Source organism: Lactuca sativa, chromosome 3 (genome assembly GCF_002870075.4).
Source record: "Lactuca sativa cultivar Salinas chromosome 3, Lsat_Salinas_v11, whole genome shotgun sequence".
Classification (NCBI taxonomy): Eukaryota; Viridiplantae; Streptophyta; class Magnoliopsida; order Asterales; family Asteraceae; genus Lactuca; species Lactuca sativa.
In genome coordinates, this window is record NC_056625.2 from 301,433,114 (window position 1) to 301,451,146 (window position 18,033).

The following is an 18,033-nucleotide window of genomic DNA, read 5'->3' on the forward strand; positions in this document are numbered from 1 at the left end:
TCCCTTATAGTGCCACTTTGAGGGAGCCTTCCTCCTCTTACCCTTTCCTTGCCCAATAGCCTAGACTGGGGCAGCAGCAGGAGTAGGATTTGATGCAACGGATTTATCCTTGAGGTTGCTCTCAGCAGTCCTTAACAACCCTTGAAGCTTGCTCAATATGACTTCCTCTTTGTTCATGTGGTAGGTCATGCGGAACTTTTTGTAGCACGGAGGTAAGAAGTGAATAATTATGTCAATTTCCAGCTCCTCATTGAAGTCCACATTTAACTTCTGTAGGCGATCAACATACCTTTTCATCTTCTGAAGATGAGCAGTGACAGACTCTCTATCTCTCATCTTGGTCGTGATCATCGAAGTGATGATCTCGTACCTCTCCTGCCTCGCTTTGATGAAACCTATCCATCAAATCTTGATGCATCTCATAGGGGTAGAAGTCCTATTAGGACTTTTGAAGTTTTGCGGTCATGGTAGCGAGCATGATGCAATGGACTTTCATAGCATCACGCTCATGAGTTTCATAAGCTGCAATCTCCTTAGGAGTATCATTTTCGAGGTTTATCTCCTTCAGCTCCTTGTCGAGGACATACTCCTTGTCCTCGTAGCAAGTAACCATCCTTATGTTGCGGATCCAATCATTGAAATTGTTTCCATCGAAGATTACCCTCCCACACAAGTTCATGAGTGAGAATAAGCCTGGAGAGTTTGAGCCTGAAGCGTGGTTGTTGACGTTCGACATCTAAAATAGAAAAGAGACATGTTTGATTAGAAATGAATCCCCAATTAAACACGCAAATGACAAATTAGGGCTAGGATCCAACAACAATATTTTCAATTTAGAAAAGGGATGTAGTAATCTAAATAGCAAATAATTTGAAGGTAAGTCAATGATGATTCACTAATTTCCACCATGAAAAACAAATTAAAGTTAAGTTTTAAATGTATTGAAAACTCGTAGGTCTTTTGAGATTCATTGAACTTTTCAATGGCATGTTTAAATCTCGATATGTCCCTTAAGTTTGTGACTCGGATGCCGAGGATCACAAAGCAGGTGTGAATAACCATGCAAATGTACATGGTGCCCTCAATGTTACAGTCACATATTCAACGTGCCGGTTAACCACACACGCTCCATCAAACTATTACAAACATCGAGTCATCCTTTGCTACCTTTGCTTAGAGCCCAATTAGTGTGCCGGTTAACCACACACGATCCACTAACGTCTTATCAAGGGTCAAAGTGTAATTTCATGGAATTGCATCAATTCACTTTTGCCTAAAGTAACTAACATTGAGAATTTTGTAAAAACATTTAGTTACTTCATAAATTCATTATACTTTTAATGAGAAAGGGTTGCCCAATCCGACCCGTTCAACTAATGACCTCCACCAATCAAGGAAGCGGTGGGTGAGAGTGGACACCCATTAAACGACCATTTTATAGGCCATAACCTTATACCTCCCTTATAGATCAGCTTCGTGAATGAGGTCTACTAACGGTAAGACTAGCATTTAAGTTATATATATATATATATATATATATATATATATATATATATATATATATATATATATATATATATATATATATATATATATATTTTATAATATTATAAAGTATAAGGTTGAATTTTAAACTTGTAAAATTCTAGGGTTTGAAATTTAAATAATTCAAACTAAACTTTTAATTAAAAATTAAATTTGAAAACATGAGGGCAAGTTTTGAACTTTTCAAAACACGTAGGATCAAATGGAAAATAATTTAAATTAAAAATTTAATTTAATGATTATCTAAATTTGATCTATTCTATTTTATTCACAAGATAATTCTTCAAATAATTCAAATAATCACATTTTATCACATAAGGAATTTATTATTCAATTAATTGGTAATTATCTTTTATTTTGATATGTATAATCTTATAATAACATTAAAAATCGGATTTTATTAGTTAAAACAATTTTGCTAATTATCCTTCAGCAAAACAGCAAGAAATCCCAAGATATCCTCTGTCTGACAGCTAAACTGACCGTGTTCCCAATGTGGACTCGTCGAGTTCTTCCAACTCGTCGAGTTCCTCATTGGGACTCGACGCGTTCATCAATCACGGGCAAAAAAAAAGAATTTTCTAAGCATGAATGAAATACTAGGCATCAAATACAGTAGAAACCAATCAAGGCTCTGATACCACTGATGGGTTCGAGCCAAAAGAACATCCTATGTGCTCATGCAAACCCTAAAGCTTGGATCTAGGTTTCTCTATTGTACATTCAATTCATCCAAGACGTAAGAACCCTAGATCTAGCATACATAATTCGAAAATACTATATGAAAAACAAATCTATATGATTACCTCTTCAACAATGGCTTGAATCTTCTTGTCTTGGAGCATAGAGTCACAAATGTCACTCCGCTAATAGCTTACAAACACCAGACAAGCAAGATAATGATATTGGATAGAGGGGAGAGCTACATTTTCAACTATGAACTATTCTAGTGTTTTAAGTGGCCGAAATATGATGCCCCAGGGGTTCTATTTATACTTGTGCTACTACGGTTTCACTCAAAAACTATGGACAGCTTAGGCCTTAAGCAATCCAATGAAGCTTTTGGAATAGGGCCCCTGATGGCAAAAATTAGGATGGACACATCCATGATTTCTTCCTTGCCTAGTCCATAAGGCTTCTCAACCCATTATTCAACAATTACACATTTGTCAGTTTAAGTCCCTCTTTATTTAATTAATGTCTTTTAGCCATAGAATTAATTCTTGTCTAATATTAATTAAACTATATGATTTTTCCTTTAATATATTATTCATATAATATATTAATAAACCAAAATAACCTCTTTCTTCATAAATCACCCTGTCAAGTTGCCCAGGAGAAGGCAACCCAAAAGGACCGTGCACAACCGGGTCAAGTACATACCAAATATAGTTATGGGCTTAGACACTAATCCAACAGTCTATTCCTCCATGCTTTTCGGACAACCCTCAAATGATGATGTGCATCAGCACGATCCATAGTCTAGAAACGGCTGATTTCTTGAAGTCCTTTGTCTTGTAGTCATGGTTGTACCCAATGTGGTTCAAGAGGAGTTGAAATTCTTCTGCAGTGGGTCCTTGTACCTTAAAACCATTGGGGTTTTCTTTGACACCAATGGCCCTAAGAAAAGTCGATTTGTGAGTGGGAGCAATCCTATCCCTAGTTAACTTTGTTTCTAGAATGCCATTTTCAATCTTGATCCTCGAAAAGGCAGTATGCAATAGATGAAGTGGAAGTGGTTTGGTGAGTGGGATGGGAACGGGATGATGAGCGATGAACTTGATCATCACTCGAATTGGCTCGTCGAAATCCATGGGATCAATCGAAAAAAATTGAGTCGTATCCCTAAGAAACGGTTCGGTAGATTGAGAAGAGGATGAACCATTTGATGATTTCTTCTTGGTGGCAGCCTTCATTGGTGATGAATCAGTTGAAGGTGGTTGGAGTGAGATGCCATTGATGGTTGTTATGAGAGCTTCAAGAACATGAAGAACATAGAGAGTTTGGGAGTTTTGAGAGTTTTTGAGCGCGTAAAGAGGTAAAAGAGGGTTTTGGAGAGTATATATAGGTAATCGAAACAGGTCGGGTTAAGAAAAGTAATGATGAGGATCCGAAACGTAACCAGGTAGCATTAAATGAATAACCGTTTTTGGGGGTGAGTTGACGAGAGAAGGGAAAGGTAGGGATGGAACCCTAAACGGTGATTTGATAGTTGCTTTTGGAGACGCACGATCGTGGCATGGGTTTCTAGGAAGATAAGGATCCTCAAAAGTTACCGTTACAAAAAAGTTTCATCTTATGGACTCTTGGGTTTCCAAATGATGGATTCCGGACAGTATGAGATCCGGAGGGTAAAAAGTTGAGTTCCAGATTGGATGATTTTAAGAAATTGTCCGGAATATGATCAGGCCAGAGTAAAACTTTGAAATTCCGGAGTCAAAAATTATTTTTGATTCCGCATTAAAAATTTGAAAAATTCGGAGTGAGAGTTTCGAAAGGATTTTAAATGTTCGGAGTCAAATGAGGAAATTCCGGAAGATGGTTTTGAAAGAGTTTCAGAATATGGAGTACAATACCTTTCCAGATTTGAATTCTAGGGCAACCTTATGAAGTAAATTCCAAGTTGCCAAATGTGATTATGGTGACTATGTATACTTGAACAACAAATATTCAGGATGAACTGTACAACTTAAACTCAAGTGATGGTTAGAAATAAATACAAGTGATATCATCCTATGTATTCCGAGAAGAAAAATTCTTTTGGGATTGGAACGAATTTTCTTCAGAATACTTCCATCAAAGAGAACAAATCTCTTGAAAGAATTGAAGATCTGGCATCATCATGCCCATCTTGTTCAGAAAACCATTGACTTTGGTTTCGTCTAATGCCTTAGTAAAGACATCAACAATTTCATCATGAGATGGAACAAAAATGAGTTCAATATTGTCATTTAGAACATGATCTTTTATGAAATGGTACCGAATATTGCTGTGCTTCGTAATTGAGTGCTTGTAACACCGTAAAAATTCAAACAATTTTTTGCATTTTAAAAACCATATATTTTCATTCACATCCACATTTTAAAACATTGTATCATCACTATCTCAATACAAAACCCCAAGATCAAAACATATGAACTCCAGTGTGCATGTGTACGAGTCATGCCGGCGCCTTCCCACGATCATCACTGGTACCTGAAACACCACACATAACATTGTAAGCATAAATGCTTAGTGAGTTCCCCAAAATACCACATAAACACATATCAGCCACTCAAGGCTGTAACTTTGTTGACCCTTTGGTCGAATATCTCTGTGGGACCCTCTTGGTCCCATAACTCTGTGGACCCACTGGTCCTAACTCTGTAAACTCTGAATCATGCATATCACACATCACAATAAATCACAACACATAATATCATGCAAATACACTGACATATAACTCTAAAATACTCTGTCACATAACTCTGTTACCACATTAGGTAAAGTATAGTGACAAAACTCACCTCAGATGTCTCGGTATATCTCTGACTCGATAGAAATATGATCTAGCCTCCGCCTAATCACACAAAGTAAATATTATAATAAATAAAACACTCGGGACTAGACTCAAACCTCTCTAGGTGACAGACCATTTTACCCCTCTATCAGCTCAATGGACACATTGTTGACCAAGCCCTAAAAGTCAACAAAATTCAATGGTCAAACTTTGACCCGACTCGTCGAGTGCACTTGGGCGACTCGGTGAGTCTACACGTGTCTACTAACTCTTTTAGTCCCGCTTGGCACGTCGAGTTCCACCCCTTACTCGATGAGTCACACCTGGCATGAATCGCGGGGCCACCCCGACTCAACTCGCCGAGTCTCAAGAACATCTTCGCGAGTATTGCCTTGAACTCTAGTCCCCTAACTCTATCTAACTCACTGAGTTATTTCCCAACTAGAAAAGTCTAATCACCGAGCGATTTACGGGAAACCCCCCCCCCCTACTCGCCGAGTCTGATCTTTGGACTCGGCGAGTTCATGCCATGCACAAACTCCATAGACCTCCTGAGGTCAGATCTGTTCCATTAATCCATAGATCTGAACTTCCCAAGCATGATAAACGCATAAAGTTCAGACCTTGACACTCATATAACATCTAGATGGTCTTACTTGGTGATTTAGCCCCAAAAATAACATCCTAAGCTCATGGCTCCCAAAATAAATCATAAAGCTCCAAGGGTTAAGGTCTGTGGACCTCTTTGGGTCCAGATCCAAAGCATTTTGGGTCCAGATCCAAAGCATAAACTCGAGAAGAGACCAATTGCTCAACATATCCATCCTTTAAAGTGGGGTTAGAAAACCCTAACTCTAAGAATCAACACCAAATCTGAAGAAGGTCCGAATAAATACCTCAATATGAAGTCTATGAACTCTGAAGTCACCAAAATCGCACCTCCTTCAGCCTCGTCTTGCCTTGGTCACCTCTTTCTTGCAAATACACCAACAAAAAGATCAAGAATGGCCTCTCCTTCCTCACAAACACTCTAGGTCACTTAGGGTTTCTCTCTGGGTTTGGTAGCCGCAAATGATGGCCCTAAGGGCCTTTAAATAGGTCCCAAACCCAGGAAATTAGGGTTTCAGTAAACAGCATGGACTCGGCGAGTCCACTCATGAACTCGCCGAGTCCAGCTGTGAACCCGGATAAGAATCCGCGACCATACTCGGCGAGTCTAAGCACCAACTCGCCTAGTCCCCTCTCAACCTCCAAAAATAAAAGGAATAATTAATATACCTGGGAATCTGGGTGTTACAATTCTCCCCAACTTGCCCCTCTTCCTGAATCGAATCACTCCTTTCCAAGGAGAGACCTTTAGGAGCACGAAGTCGCCGACCTGAAACTCGAGCTCGGACAGGCGCCTGTCCGAATAACTCTTCTGACGACTCTGAGCGGTCAACAACCTCTGCCTAACCTGCTGAATCTGCTCTGTCGTTTGAAGCACGATCGCAGTACTACCCATCACACGTTGCCCTAATTCTCCCCAACAAATGGGGGTCCGACACCTCCTCCCATACAATAGCTTAAAGCGTGGCATACTAATGCTTGAAAGATGGCTTTTGTTGTAGGAAAACTCTGCAAGTGCAAGTACGTGTCCCAACTCCCGCCAAAATCTAACACACATGCTCGGAGCCTGTCCTCGAGCATCCGAATCGTCCGCTCACTCTGCCCGTCAGTCTGTGGGTGGTATGTAGTACTAAAATGCAGTCTCATACCCAGTTCTCCTGGAACTTATTCCAGAATCTGGAAGTGAAACATACATCTCGATCTGAGACAATCGAGATCAACACTCCATGTCGCGATACCACCTCTCTCATGTACATCTCTGCCAACCTCTCCCCGGAAGAGCTCTCACTGATAGCAAGGAAATGAGCGCTCTTCGTCAACCTGTCCACAATCAGCCTAATTGGATCGTCACCTATCGCAGTCCTTGGCAATTTGGTGATGAAATCCATGGTAATCTATTCCCATTTCCACTCAGGAAATCTCTAACGGCTGCAGCTTACCATGTGGACGCTGGTGCTCGGCCTTAACCATGCGACAGGTCAAGCATCTTTCTACAAACGATGCGACATCCCTCTTCATACTGGGCCACCAATACTCCATCTTCAGGTCCAAATACATCTTAGTGGCCCTGGGATGGATCGAGAATTTCGATCGATGAGCCTCTTCCAAGAAAATGGTACGCGTCCCGCCCACAAATGGTACCTATATCCGACCCTGAAATGTCATAAGCCCCTGGCTATCGGTAACGAATTCCGATACCAACCCGACAACTCGCTCTCTCTTCTGGCTTTCTGGCCTCATGGCCTTAGCCTGGGCCCCACAAATAGCATCCAACACTGGAGTTATCACTGTTAATCTCAAACAAACATCTCGCATCGGGGCGCCCTCTACCCTACGGCTCAGTGCATCGGCTACAACATTAGCCTTGCCCGGGTGGTATAGGATCTCAAAATCGTAATCCTTTACCATATCCAACCATCTCCTCTGGCGCATATTCAGGTTGGGCTGATCCATTTGATACTTCAGGCTCTTGTGGTCTGTGTATATGGTACACCGAACCCCATACAGATAGTGACACCAGATCTTGAGGGCGAACACCACCGCCCCCAACTCCAGATCATGGGTGGGATACCTCGTCTCATGAGGCTTCAACTGCCTCGATGCGTATGCTATCACATGACCCCTCTGCATAATCACCTCTCCCAGCCTAGATATCGGCGCGTCACAATACACTACGAAATCCTCCATCCCCTCCGGAAGGGCTAACACCGGAGCTTCGCATAATCTCTGGCGAAGTGTCTCGAAGGAGGCCGGCTGCTCTGGACCCCATGAAAAAGCAACACCCTTCCGGGTCAACTTGGTGAGTGGCACGGCGATCATGGAGAAATCCCTGATAAATCTTCGATAATAACCAGCCAACCCTTGGAAACTCTTGATCTCGGTAGGTGACCTCAGCACCTCCCAACTCATCACTGCCTCAATCTTGGCCGGGTCGCCTAATATCCCTTTCTGGTTCACGAGGTGCCCTAGTAACTGGACCACTCGCAACCAAAAATCACACCTAGAGAATTTGGCATAAAGCCTCTCCGATCTCAGGACCCCGGGGATCTCCCTCAAATGCTCCTCATGCTGCTCTCTAGATCTCGAATACACCAATATGTCGTCGATGAACACGATCACCGAGCGATCCAACATCGGTCTGCACACTCTGTTCACGAGATCCATGAACACCGCTAGTGCGTTGGTGAGTCCGAAAAGCGTCACCACGAACTCGTAATGCCCAAAACGAGTCCTAAATATTGTCTTCTGGACGTCCTCATCTCGCACCCTCACCTGATGATACCCAGACCTCAAATCGATCTTGGAGAACCAAGATGCTCCCTGTAGCTGATCGAACAAAGCGTCGATCCTCAGCAATGGGTAACGGTTCTTGACCGTTATCTTGTTCAACTCTCGGTAATCAATGCACATCCGGTGTGAACCATCCTTCTTCTTGACAAAAAGGATAGGCGCTCCCCATGGCGAATTGCTCGGCCGAATAAACCCCTTCCCCAGCAGCTCCTGGAGCTGCAAGGATAACTCATGCATCTCTAGAGGCGCAAGGCGATAAGGCACCTTGGCGATAGGCGCAACCCCCGGAACCAAATCGATACTGAACTCTACCTGCCTCTCCGGAGGCACACCCGGAAACTTCTATGGAAATACATCCGGAAACTCAAGAACTATCGGGACCTCATCAACTGACCTCGGTCTCTCTGAATCAACCCTTGCATCCATCACATATGCTACAAATCCCCTACAACCCTGTTGTAGACTCTGTCTCGCTCTGGCGGCAAAACAAAGTGCTGAACCAGAACGTGTACCCTCGCCATATACCGTAAGAACTCCCCCACTAGGGTTTGGTATGGTCACCAGCTGTCTCTCGCAGTCGATAACCGCTCCCACTCTACTCAACCAGTCCATGCCCACGATGACACAGACATCCCCCATCGCAATATGAACCAATTCAGTCATAAACTCGATGCCGAAAATCTCGAGTACACATCCTCGCATTACCTCGGCGGCATACACCGTCCTCTCGTCAGCTATGGAAACCCTCAGAGGTCGACTCAACACATCTCAACTAATACTGATGTGCTGACTAAAAGCCAAAGATACAAAAGACCGACTCGCACCCGAGTCAAATAACACCAAGGAAGGTACAAAATTCACAAGAAAAGTACCTACGCATAACATAGAATAAACACTATATCCCAACCTCAAAATAAATACAAGAAAGGATACATACCAGCCACAACGTCGGGTGCAGCGCGGACCTCCTCTGCAGTCAGCTGAAAGGCTCTCCCTCGTGCCTTCGGTACCTCGGGCTTTAATGGCCAGCTCTTAGCAACTCTAATAGTAGCAGGGGCAGATCCCTGGAGTGCTCCCTGAGCTGTCCCTCGCAACTGTGGACACTCTGCCTTGCGGTGTCTGGTCTGGTTGTAGTGGAAACACACTGCAAACCCCTTGGGGCAATCCTTGGCCATATGCCCTTCCATGCCACATTTCTAGCAAGATCCCGCTCTTCACACCCCCATCGTGGCTCTTTCCGCACTTACCAAGAGTGCGGCCCTTCTGACCCCCAGATATCGAGTCAGCGGGCTTGGCCTGCTTGGCTGCCGACTGAGGCTGCGCCGGTCGCTGATCCCTCCCCTGAGACTCAGCCTCCTCCGTAGCCTGAGTCTCCAGCACTATCTCCCTCTTTCGGGCATTTTCCTGAAGCTCAGAAAATGTCCGGTGCGTCTAGTTCACCACGAACTCCCGTATATCCCTCCTCAAAATGCTCAGATATCAGCTCACACGTGCCTGCTCGGAGGACACGTGCTCTGGGCAGAACATCGCCCACTCATGGAACATCCTCGTAATCACTGTGACAGACTCAGTACCTTGCTTGAGGGTCAAAAACTCCTGGGCCAAACGCTCCCTCTCCACCTGGGGAACGTACTCGTCTCGAACCATAACAGTGAACCTCTCCCAGGTCACTGCAGCAAGCTCAGCAGGCATATAATGCGCCGTCACAAACTTCCACCAGTCCTTCGCTCCCAAGTGAAGCTGGTTCAGCACGAACCGGACTCTCAAATTCTCAGGAGATGAGCAAGTAAAGAAACACCCCTCAGTGTATGAAATCCACCTCATCGTTGCAATCGGGTCCTGGGTCCCATCAAACTTCGGTGGTTTCGTGTTGCTGAACTCCCGGAACAACAACGCATCACCACCCTGCGGTCTAGTCGCAGCTACAGCTGCAGTGGCCACAACAACAGCAGCATCAGAAGGAGCAGTGTATCTCTCGTCAAATGTCTCTATCAGGGTGGTCTTGATAGACCCGAACATCTCTGGAATCTCAGCACAGCTGGCAGCAGCCACCTCATCATGGATCAACTGGCGGAGCTCCTCGTCGCTCACACCCCCTCCACTAGTCCCTGGTCTGTGGCGTGTTCCCACCATGATACCTCTCTGAAATACAACACAAAATATCAAAGACTTGCTCGAGCGTGCACACACTCGATACCCCCAATCCTACTTGGTTCCTGGTACCGTAAGGATTCTTACATGGGATGCGCACTGGCCCGGTGCCTTCGGTAGTACGGGCCCAATACTACCAACCACACCGACTCATCATTCATTCCAAGTCCGCCTCCCAGAGTCCCAAATTTCCAAGCACTCTATTCTCTTAATCATGTGCTACTCACAAGCAGATATCTCATAAGCACCTCGCTGCTATCTAAACACTCTCAATCATTTCTAGCAGCAAAAGCCCCAAGACTAAGGCATCATACAACAGGCCACTCTAGTCCAAATAAGAATACCTAGTTGATGTGTGTGAACTCACTTAGTCTTAAACCTACTTTTTAATTAGAAAATGAATACACAAAGGTAGTGGACCTATCAATTGTGGTATAGCTAGATAAGTAGGGTATCGAACACAGGGAAAGGTAAATTAAAACTAAAAACTATGTTTATCTAAATTAATTAATAAGTAGGGGTTTTCTCTAGTTTTACAAGACTAGAAACTTACTAACTATCACTTAAAAACTAGAAAAGCAAAGATTTAACTAAATTCAATAATGGGAAGGACTTCTATTTAGTTCAACTCAGTTGATCCTATGGTTGATATTATGGTAATTGTGCAATGGATTAATTCTAATATTGGTTATCGATTCAAATGATTAGATTCACGTTCGCTGCAGTAATCCTTGGAGAACAAATTAACTCAAACAGTGATCAGTTGTCTAATTTAATTTAATTCACTAGATTATTTATTTGGGTTAATTTAGACTTGTAATAGCTAACTAATTTGGTCCTTTAGTTAACTTCTTCTTGATGGTCATCACACAAGCTCATACATGAATTTACCTATTTTTTTCTTATTAATTCTAGTTTCATGTTCATTAATCCAAGTCATATGATGAAGTGGTCACATAAGCATATGAGGTTGACAATTAAAAGATGTTCATACTAATTAATTATCTTCCTATTAACAGAAAAATAGTTATCATTCACACACAAGGTTCTTTAAGAAGCTAAAATCAACAAAACCACCAACATCGAATTAATCCTTCCGTAAATCAAACCATAGTATCAATATTGTATCCCCAAACAGAAGTTTAAGAGTTTTAACTCATGATTGAGGTAATTAACAACAATAAAACGAATTCTAATTGTCTAGCCATAATGCAAAACAAAAGATTAAGTAGAATGATGAGAATTTGCCTCAAATCTCCTTTAGAAATGAATTCTAGGTTGTATCTTCGTTCTCTAGGGTTCTTCTGACTCTTCAATCGCAGCTATTGTCTCCAGAAAGGTTTCAGAATATCGAATGTCGATCTGAGAAGTTATCTTTATAGATGTGAAACAACTCGTCGAGTCCATTGCCGACTCGCCGAGTCCATCCCTTGATTCCCGTACATGATAAGTCACGGAGTGTTTATCTTCTCGATTCTTCGATCGGACTCGCCGAGTAGTCGACCCTACTCACTGAGTAGGTGTTGTTTTTGGTGGTTTTCTTCTTTGTTCAATTCCCGAGCTCCCAACTACTACTCCTTCTTCCTTTTGCTTCCGAGCTTCACTTTTGGACAGAAAACACAATTCAAGCATTATTAAGTACCTTTTGTCCATGATATGCGATAAATTAGCAAATAAATGATAAAAATCTATACTTATTATCAGGCTAAATATGCAAATATCAAAATACCCCACACTTGACTTTTGCTTGCCCCCAAGCAAAACTGAATTTTAACACATTAGAATCACATATGACAACTCCAATCTAACCCATCCATTATGCCAAGACCGCAACACATGCATTTGTGTCTAAAATTTTCCTAATAACCCCCATACTCCAAATACTCACAATCCTCATAAACATTCACCCACTTATCCCGAACAATGCTTATTTTATGCATCCCTCCGAATCCATCCACATAAAACCTCCTATCCTCAAGGTATTTTTGGTTGAGCAACCCAAGCATACATAATCTAGAATTACAATTTATGATACCACATTGGAGATCTTTGGAATTCTTCATTTCTTTGGCATTTGATCTTTGATTTCTTTGAATTCACCACCTTATTGTTTGATTTTTGGTATCTTCAAGTTTTTGCACTTCTTGGAATTTTGATCTTTTGATCTTCACTTTAGTTGCTCCAAAATTCTTCAAACTTTTCTTGCAATTCTTTTTTTTTTAACATGTACCTCACTTTCTTTCACTCAAAATCCTACATGCTTAAGTAGGACCGCTCAACTTCAACATTTATTGGCTAACGATAATAATTTTCTTGGATACATTTCGGGTACACGATGCTAAACATATTGCATCCTTCGGGCTAAGCAAGTTCGTGTTTTTGTCCCATCATTTCACTGTAATAAGGAAGCCACAAATGCACTAGAACATATATAGGCTAAACTAAACATTTGAGTCTTCATACAATCATCAACACAATTCTAACATGGAATCCTAATTACTTTTTAGCAAAATTTTCTAAATTAATTCCTAAGTCACGTTCTTGGTTTTAAGGTTTTTTAAAAATTAACCTCAATTAAGACATTAGGATTCTACATTTACTTAGACGACATCAACCCCCTACCCCACACTTAATTTATGCAATGTCCTCATTGCATATTATGCATGAAAAATAACAAACATGAAATGTAGAGAGAATTAGAACAAACTCCACTGGGATAGCAGTCGCTAGTTCGATATCTCTATTCTTCAACTCCAACTTCAATTGACTTTAGACATGGAAACAACTCATCCACGTCTTGGGCATCAAATCACATGTGGGCAGCTCCAAATATGCAGGAAAAATAGTGTAAAATCTTCAGGAATTGATCGGGAAGAACAAATGGTCAAGTGGTATGTTCAACAGCATCGAATCAGCAGTCTTCTTGGTATAAAAATGAGTGAATCGTCGAGTTATGTAAATGACTCGTCGAGTATAGTCGTGGAAATCCTCGAAAGTGTGAAAATATAAAGCGAATCGTCGAGTCCGTTAATTGCACTCGGGAAGTCGACCGCTGGGTGGAAAAATTCACATTCTGCAATTGTTCTAGCTTTTGATAAGTCTCAAGAGCTTCCCATAACCTCTAGAATTATTTACTCATTTCCCTTAGGACCGGACTCGACACCTTAACTCTAAACTCCGCCCTTTCTTGACTCTTTTCCACTCTTTTTTCTTTCTCTCTTAAACTCTAAACCCTTTATGCAAGTATTCCTAATCCAAAATCTGAAAGTCATCAAGGCAAATAAAACATCAAGCATAAAAATAAAAGTCTTAACTGAAAATTCAAACACACCAAACAAAACAAAAATAAATTTAAAATTGTTCCATTAAACATAAAAAACTAATCATCTTCTTCCTCATCATGGCCATGCGCATCCCCTCTTCCACCAGCTCCACTTCGCCTTGCATTAATGATCTCATCCCAAGATGGTATGTAGGGGAAGTTACCCCCGACAATGTGTGGAATATGGAAATGGTCAAAAAGCCGCACGTGGGATTCATTGCAAAAAATTGATACCCCTCGCCATTTGGTCTTGTAACCGCCTCATCTTGACATTGTACCAATACATTGGTACTTCATCATTGTCCACCGGAATCACCGGCGGTTCCTCCTCCACTTCCCGCTCACGTCTCGATCTAACCCTCCTTCCCGGTGCCTCAGGACCGACCACCGGATCATCATGTGGGATAGCATAATGACCACCATCATAATCTTCAATAAGTCTTTCCATCCGAAAAGGAATGGGATTAAAGGGAGGGGCAGGAATCATTATCATCAAATTCCATGCACCGCGGGTCATCAACCCATATGAATTGGCTAGCCGGGTCACGAACATGCGACCATCAATTTTGGAGCTTTTGCGATCCTTTATCGCGCCCTCCGACAAATAAGAGGCCAAACACCATGGAATGTTGCAAAAGGTGTCGGGCGTGATGATACTCCAAAGATAAAATACGTCAAGGTTAGAAACCTTGTCGTCATCCTTTCGTTGATTAATTGTAGTGGAGATAAGGCGGTGAATGAGACAGTGTGTGGGTGACCTAAAGCTCCCTTCTTGAGCCGACTTCGGAATATATAATTTGTTGGCAATTGTGTTCCACCAACCCGTACTTGTAACGCCTTCGGGGAACACCTTATGAGATTGTTCAAAGCAGGTGTGAAAGATAGCAGTAGTGACCAATGGTCGGTCGTAAATCCCCAACCGGCATGCAAGATCAATGACCGAACATTGGTGGAATTCGCCCCCAAGGCAAAAACTAAATCTCGCGGGGTGGTAGCAATCATCTCCTCCTCGGAAAGACACCGTGGAGAAAAATTTCCCAGCAGAGTTCTCGATACACCGGCTCTTGAATTCTGAAAACCCGGCTCCATCCATCACAAATAATCGTCTCCCCATGGTAAGTAAATTCCTTCAAAAGGTAAGGCACCAACTCTACTTCATACCGGACATTCTTCAACCAATCCCAATCAAACCTATTAGGTACATACACCTCCTTCTTCCTGACCTTAGCCAGCTTCTTCTTCCATCTTGTCATTGTTGAAGCAGATTCAATCGGAGGGAAATTCAACCAAGGAAAATCTCCTTGGTGTCCACTTGAGCTCTGCCCTCTTGAAAACATGGTCCCTGCAAAACAAAGAACAAGCAACCCTAAAAACACAGAAAATCATCAAAACAAATTCCATCTGGGTCCCCGACTGGACTCGTCGAGTCCATGAACGACTCGGCGAGTCGTATGAACTGCGCGAGTCAGTCGACGGGTCGATCGAAATTCGACCATAAAACGTGAAATTTTTTTTTCATGGGTTTTGACGATGGATGTTTCTAAGATGTATTAGATTAAGAATAACCATCCAAAACAACACAATTAATACACAATCAAAACCCTAAGAATTCACTAAACTTCAAAATCCGGTATTCTATGAAATTGACACCTTAGAACATCTAAAAATCATGAATTAACAGAATTATGGAAGAAATTAAGTACCTTTGTTGATAGAGTTCGAGAATTTTGAAGAAAGAGTGTACAACTTGTTGAATGCTTGAGAGAGAAAACAAGAGAGGCGTACGTCGAGTAAGGGGGGAAATATGATCTCATTAGGGTTAAAAACCCTAATTTAACCAGATGTAAAAATTATTTTTAATTATTTTTTTTCTGTAAATAAAATCGACTCGGCGAGTATGATCGCAAATTTAAACTTATCCGGGATCTGAAGTGACTTGTCGAGTCAGGGTCAGACTCGGCGAGTCAGTTGCAAACAATTCAAAAATTATATCATTTTGTCATTAAAAATTCATTCCACCACACACTTAGTCCATACGCACTCTCAAGCAGTCATGTCTGATGATTTAGAAGACATGAGTAAAATCCTAAAAACGAAAATCAAACAAAACTAAAACAAGAAAGATAAAAGAAAGCAAACTCTAATAACGGGTTGCCTCCCGCCAAGCGCTTCTTTTTAAGGAGTCGTTAGTTGGACTCGTTCCCATCTATGTTTCTTCATTTTCCTGGATCGGGAATGCACACCTAATCTTTTGTGATTTATACTTTGTCTTGTAAGCGTGTATCTTCTTCTTGTAAGCCCGTCTTAATTCTTCTCTCTTTTTCCTTATAGCGTCATCCTCAGCTGCATGAATTTCCCTTTTCCTCATCTTTTTCTTCTTTACCCCATTCTTTTTCACCTTCTCTTTCACCCCTCCTTCTTTAAACTTCATTACTTCATAGTTGGTGAAAACTCGGGCTCATGGTTTGGTAATGAATGGGTGATCAGCATCATCTCTCCTAACCCTTGCATTTACCTCTTCTCCAAAGCTTGCCTCCTATTCAAGTGGAGTGTCTTCATCATCTTGCATTATTGTATCGAGTCATGCTACATGAACGTGTTCAAAATCACCATCCATTCCTCCTTCTGATGCTTGATCTTCTACAGAATTAGGGAAAATCTTCATGTCCAGAACATGCAGGGAGCTAGTAACAAGCAGATCAAAATCGTCCAAGTTGCTGAGATTTTCGAATGGAGTCGTCGAGTCCATGAAAGCAACTCGGCGGGTCGGATCGTATTCTTCACATCCCACTGTGTTTTCTGAATCGGTCCCTTTCAGCAGCTTCTCTATTTCCTCCAAGTCTTTGTCAACATCATCAATTCCTCCAGAAGATAGCAAAAACATACTTGGATCTTGTTCTTGCAAAAGTGCAAGTTCTTTTTGTAGTATTTCATCATCCAAATTAATGAAAGAGACTTATTCTTTTCTTCCTTCTGCTTGCTTAATCTCTGGTAGAGCTTTAAATACTGCTGACTCATCTCCTACCCTTAATGTTAGTGTGGACTCGCATACATCTATCAATGCGCATGCGGTATTCAAAAATGACCTCTCCAAAATAATTGGAATTTCGGGGTCTTCTTCCATATCAAGTACCACAAGGTCCATGGGGAATATAAGTTTATTGACCTTAATGAGGAGATCTTCACAAACACCTCTTGGACGAATAATCTTCTTATCTGCTAAATGGATCTTCATATTCAAAGGCCTTGGCTCTGGTAAATTCAGCTTCTTGAAGAAAGAAAAAGGCATTAAGTTAATACTTGCACCCGAATTGGTCAACGCTTGAGTAGCAAGTACATTTCCAAATTGACAAGGAATTATGATGCTTCCCGGATCGCCCTTCTTTTCTGGTAGCTCACTCAATCCTATCTCCGCGACTTCAGCTAAATATTTTCTAGTAGCAAAGGGACCCTTTAGCAAGTTAAAATACTTGGGTGTTTGAAGCATTGTTTCCACAAATGGAACATTGACTTGAAGGGCTCTAACATGCTCTATGAAAGCTCTGTATGCTTTAACCTTTTCAGCAGGTATGGCTCTGATTGGGAATGGCAGAGGAGGGTTGTAAGGCCTTAAGGAAACAACAGATTTGGAATCAGGGCGTGGACTCGTTGAGTCCATTAGAGGGACTCAGCGAATCGGGTCGGTTTTAGCTGGACCCGACTCTTCTGTCTTTTCTGTATGCACCTTGGAGATCTTCTGTGCAGGTGTGAAAATTTCTTCATAGCTGGAAGTCACAGCGTTCACATTCTCCATTCTTGGATTATTCTCAGTTTTACTTGGAAGTTGACCCAGTCTTCCCTTGTTCACCTGATGTGCAAGTTGTCCTAGCCGTTTCTCAAAGTTGAGAATAGATGTGTGCTGATTCCTTAGCATATTTTTGGTCTCTTGTATTGCAGCATCATGATCATTGTGTCTTTTTTCGGATGCGGCTACAAATCTAGTGACCATTTCTTCTAAATCGGCTTTCTTTTCCATAACCGGTTCTTCCTTTTGATAAAAATCCCTCTTCGTCTGCTTGTATTTCTCCTCCTTCGCCTTTTTTGTATTCCTCATACGGGAGCCATTCCTTCTTTGGTT

At 41.9% G+C, this 18,033-nt stretch overlaps 1 protein-coding gene across 1 annotated transcript; it reads right to left on the reverse strand.

Moving 5' to 3' along the window:
- Positions 1–16,872: 16,872 nt before the first annotated feature.
- On the reverse strand, positions 16,873–17,574 carry LOC111915492 (uncharacterized). Its single transcript, XM_023911149.1, has one exon. The coding sequence runs from the start codon at positions 17,572–17,574 to the stop codon at positions 16,873–16,875; it is 702 nt and encodes a 233-aa protein (XP_023766917.1).
- Between the last annotated feature and the right edge of the window lie 459 nt (positions 17,575–18,033).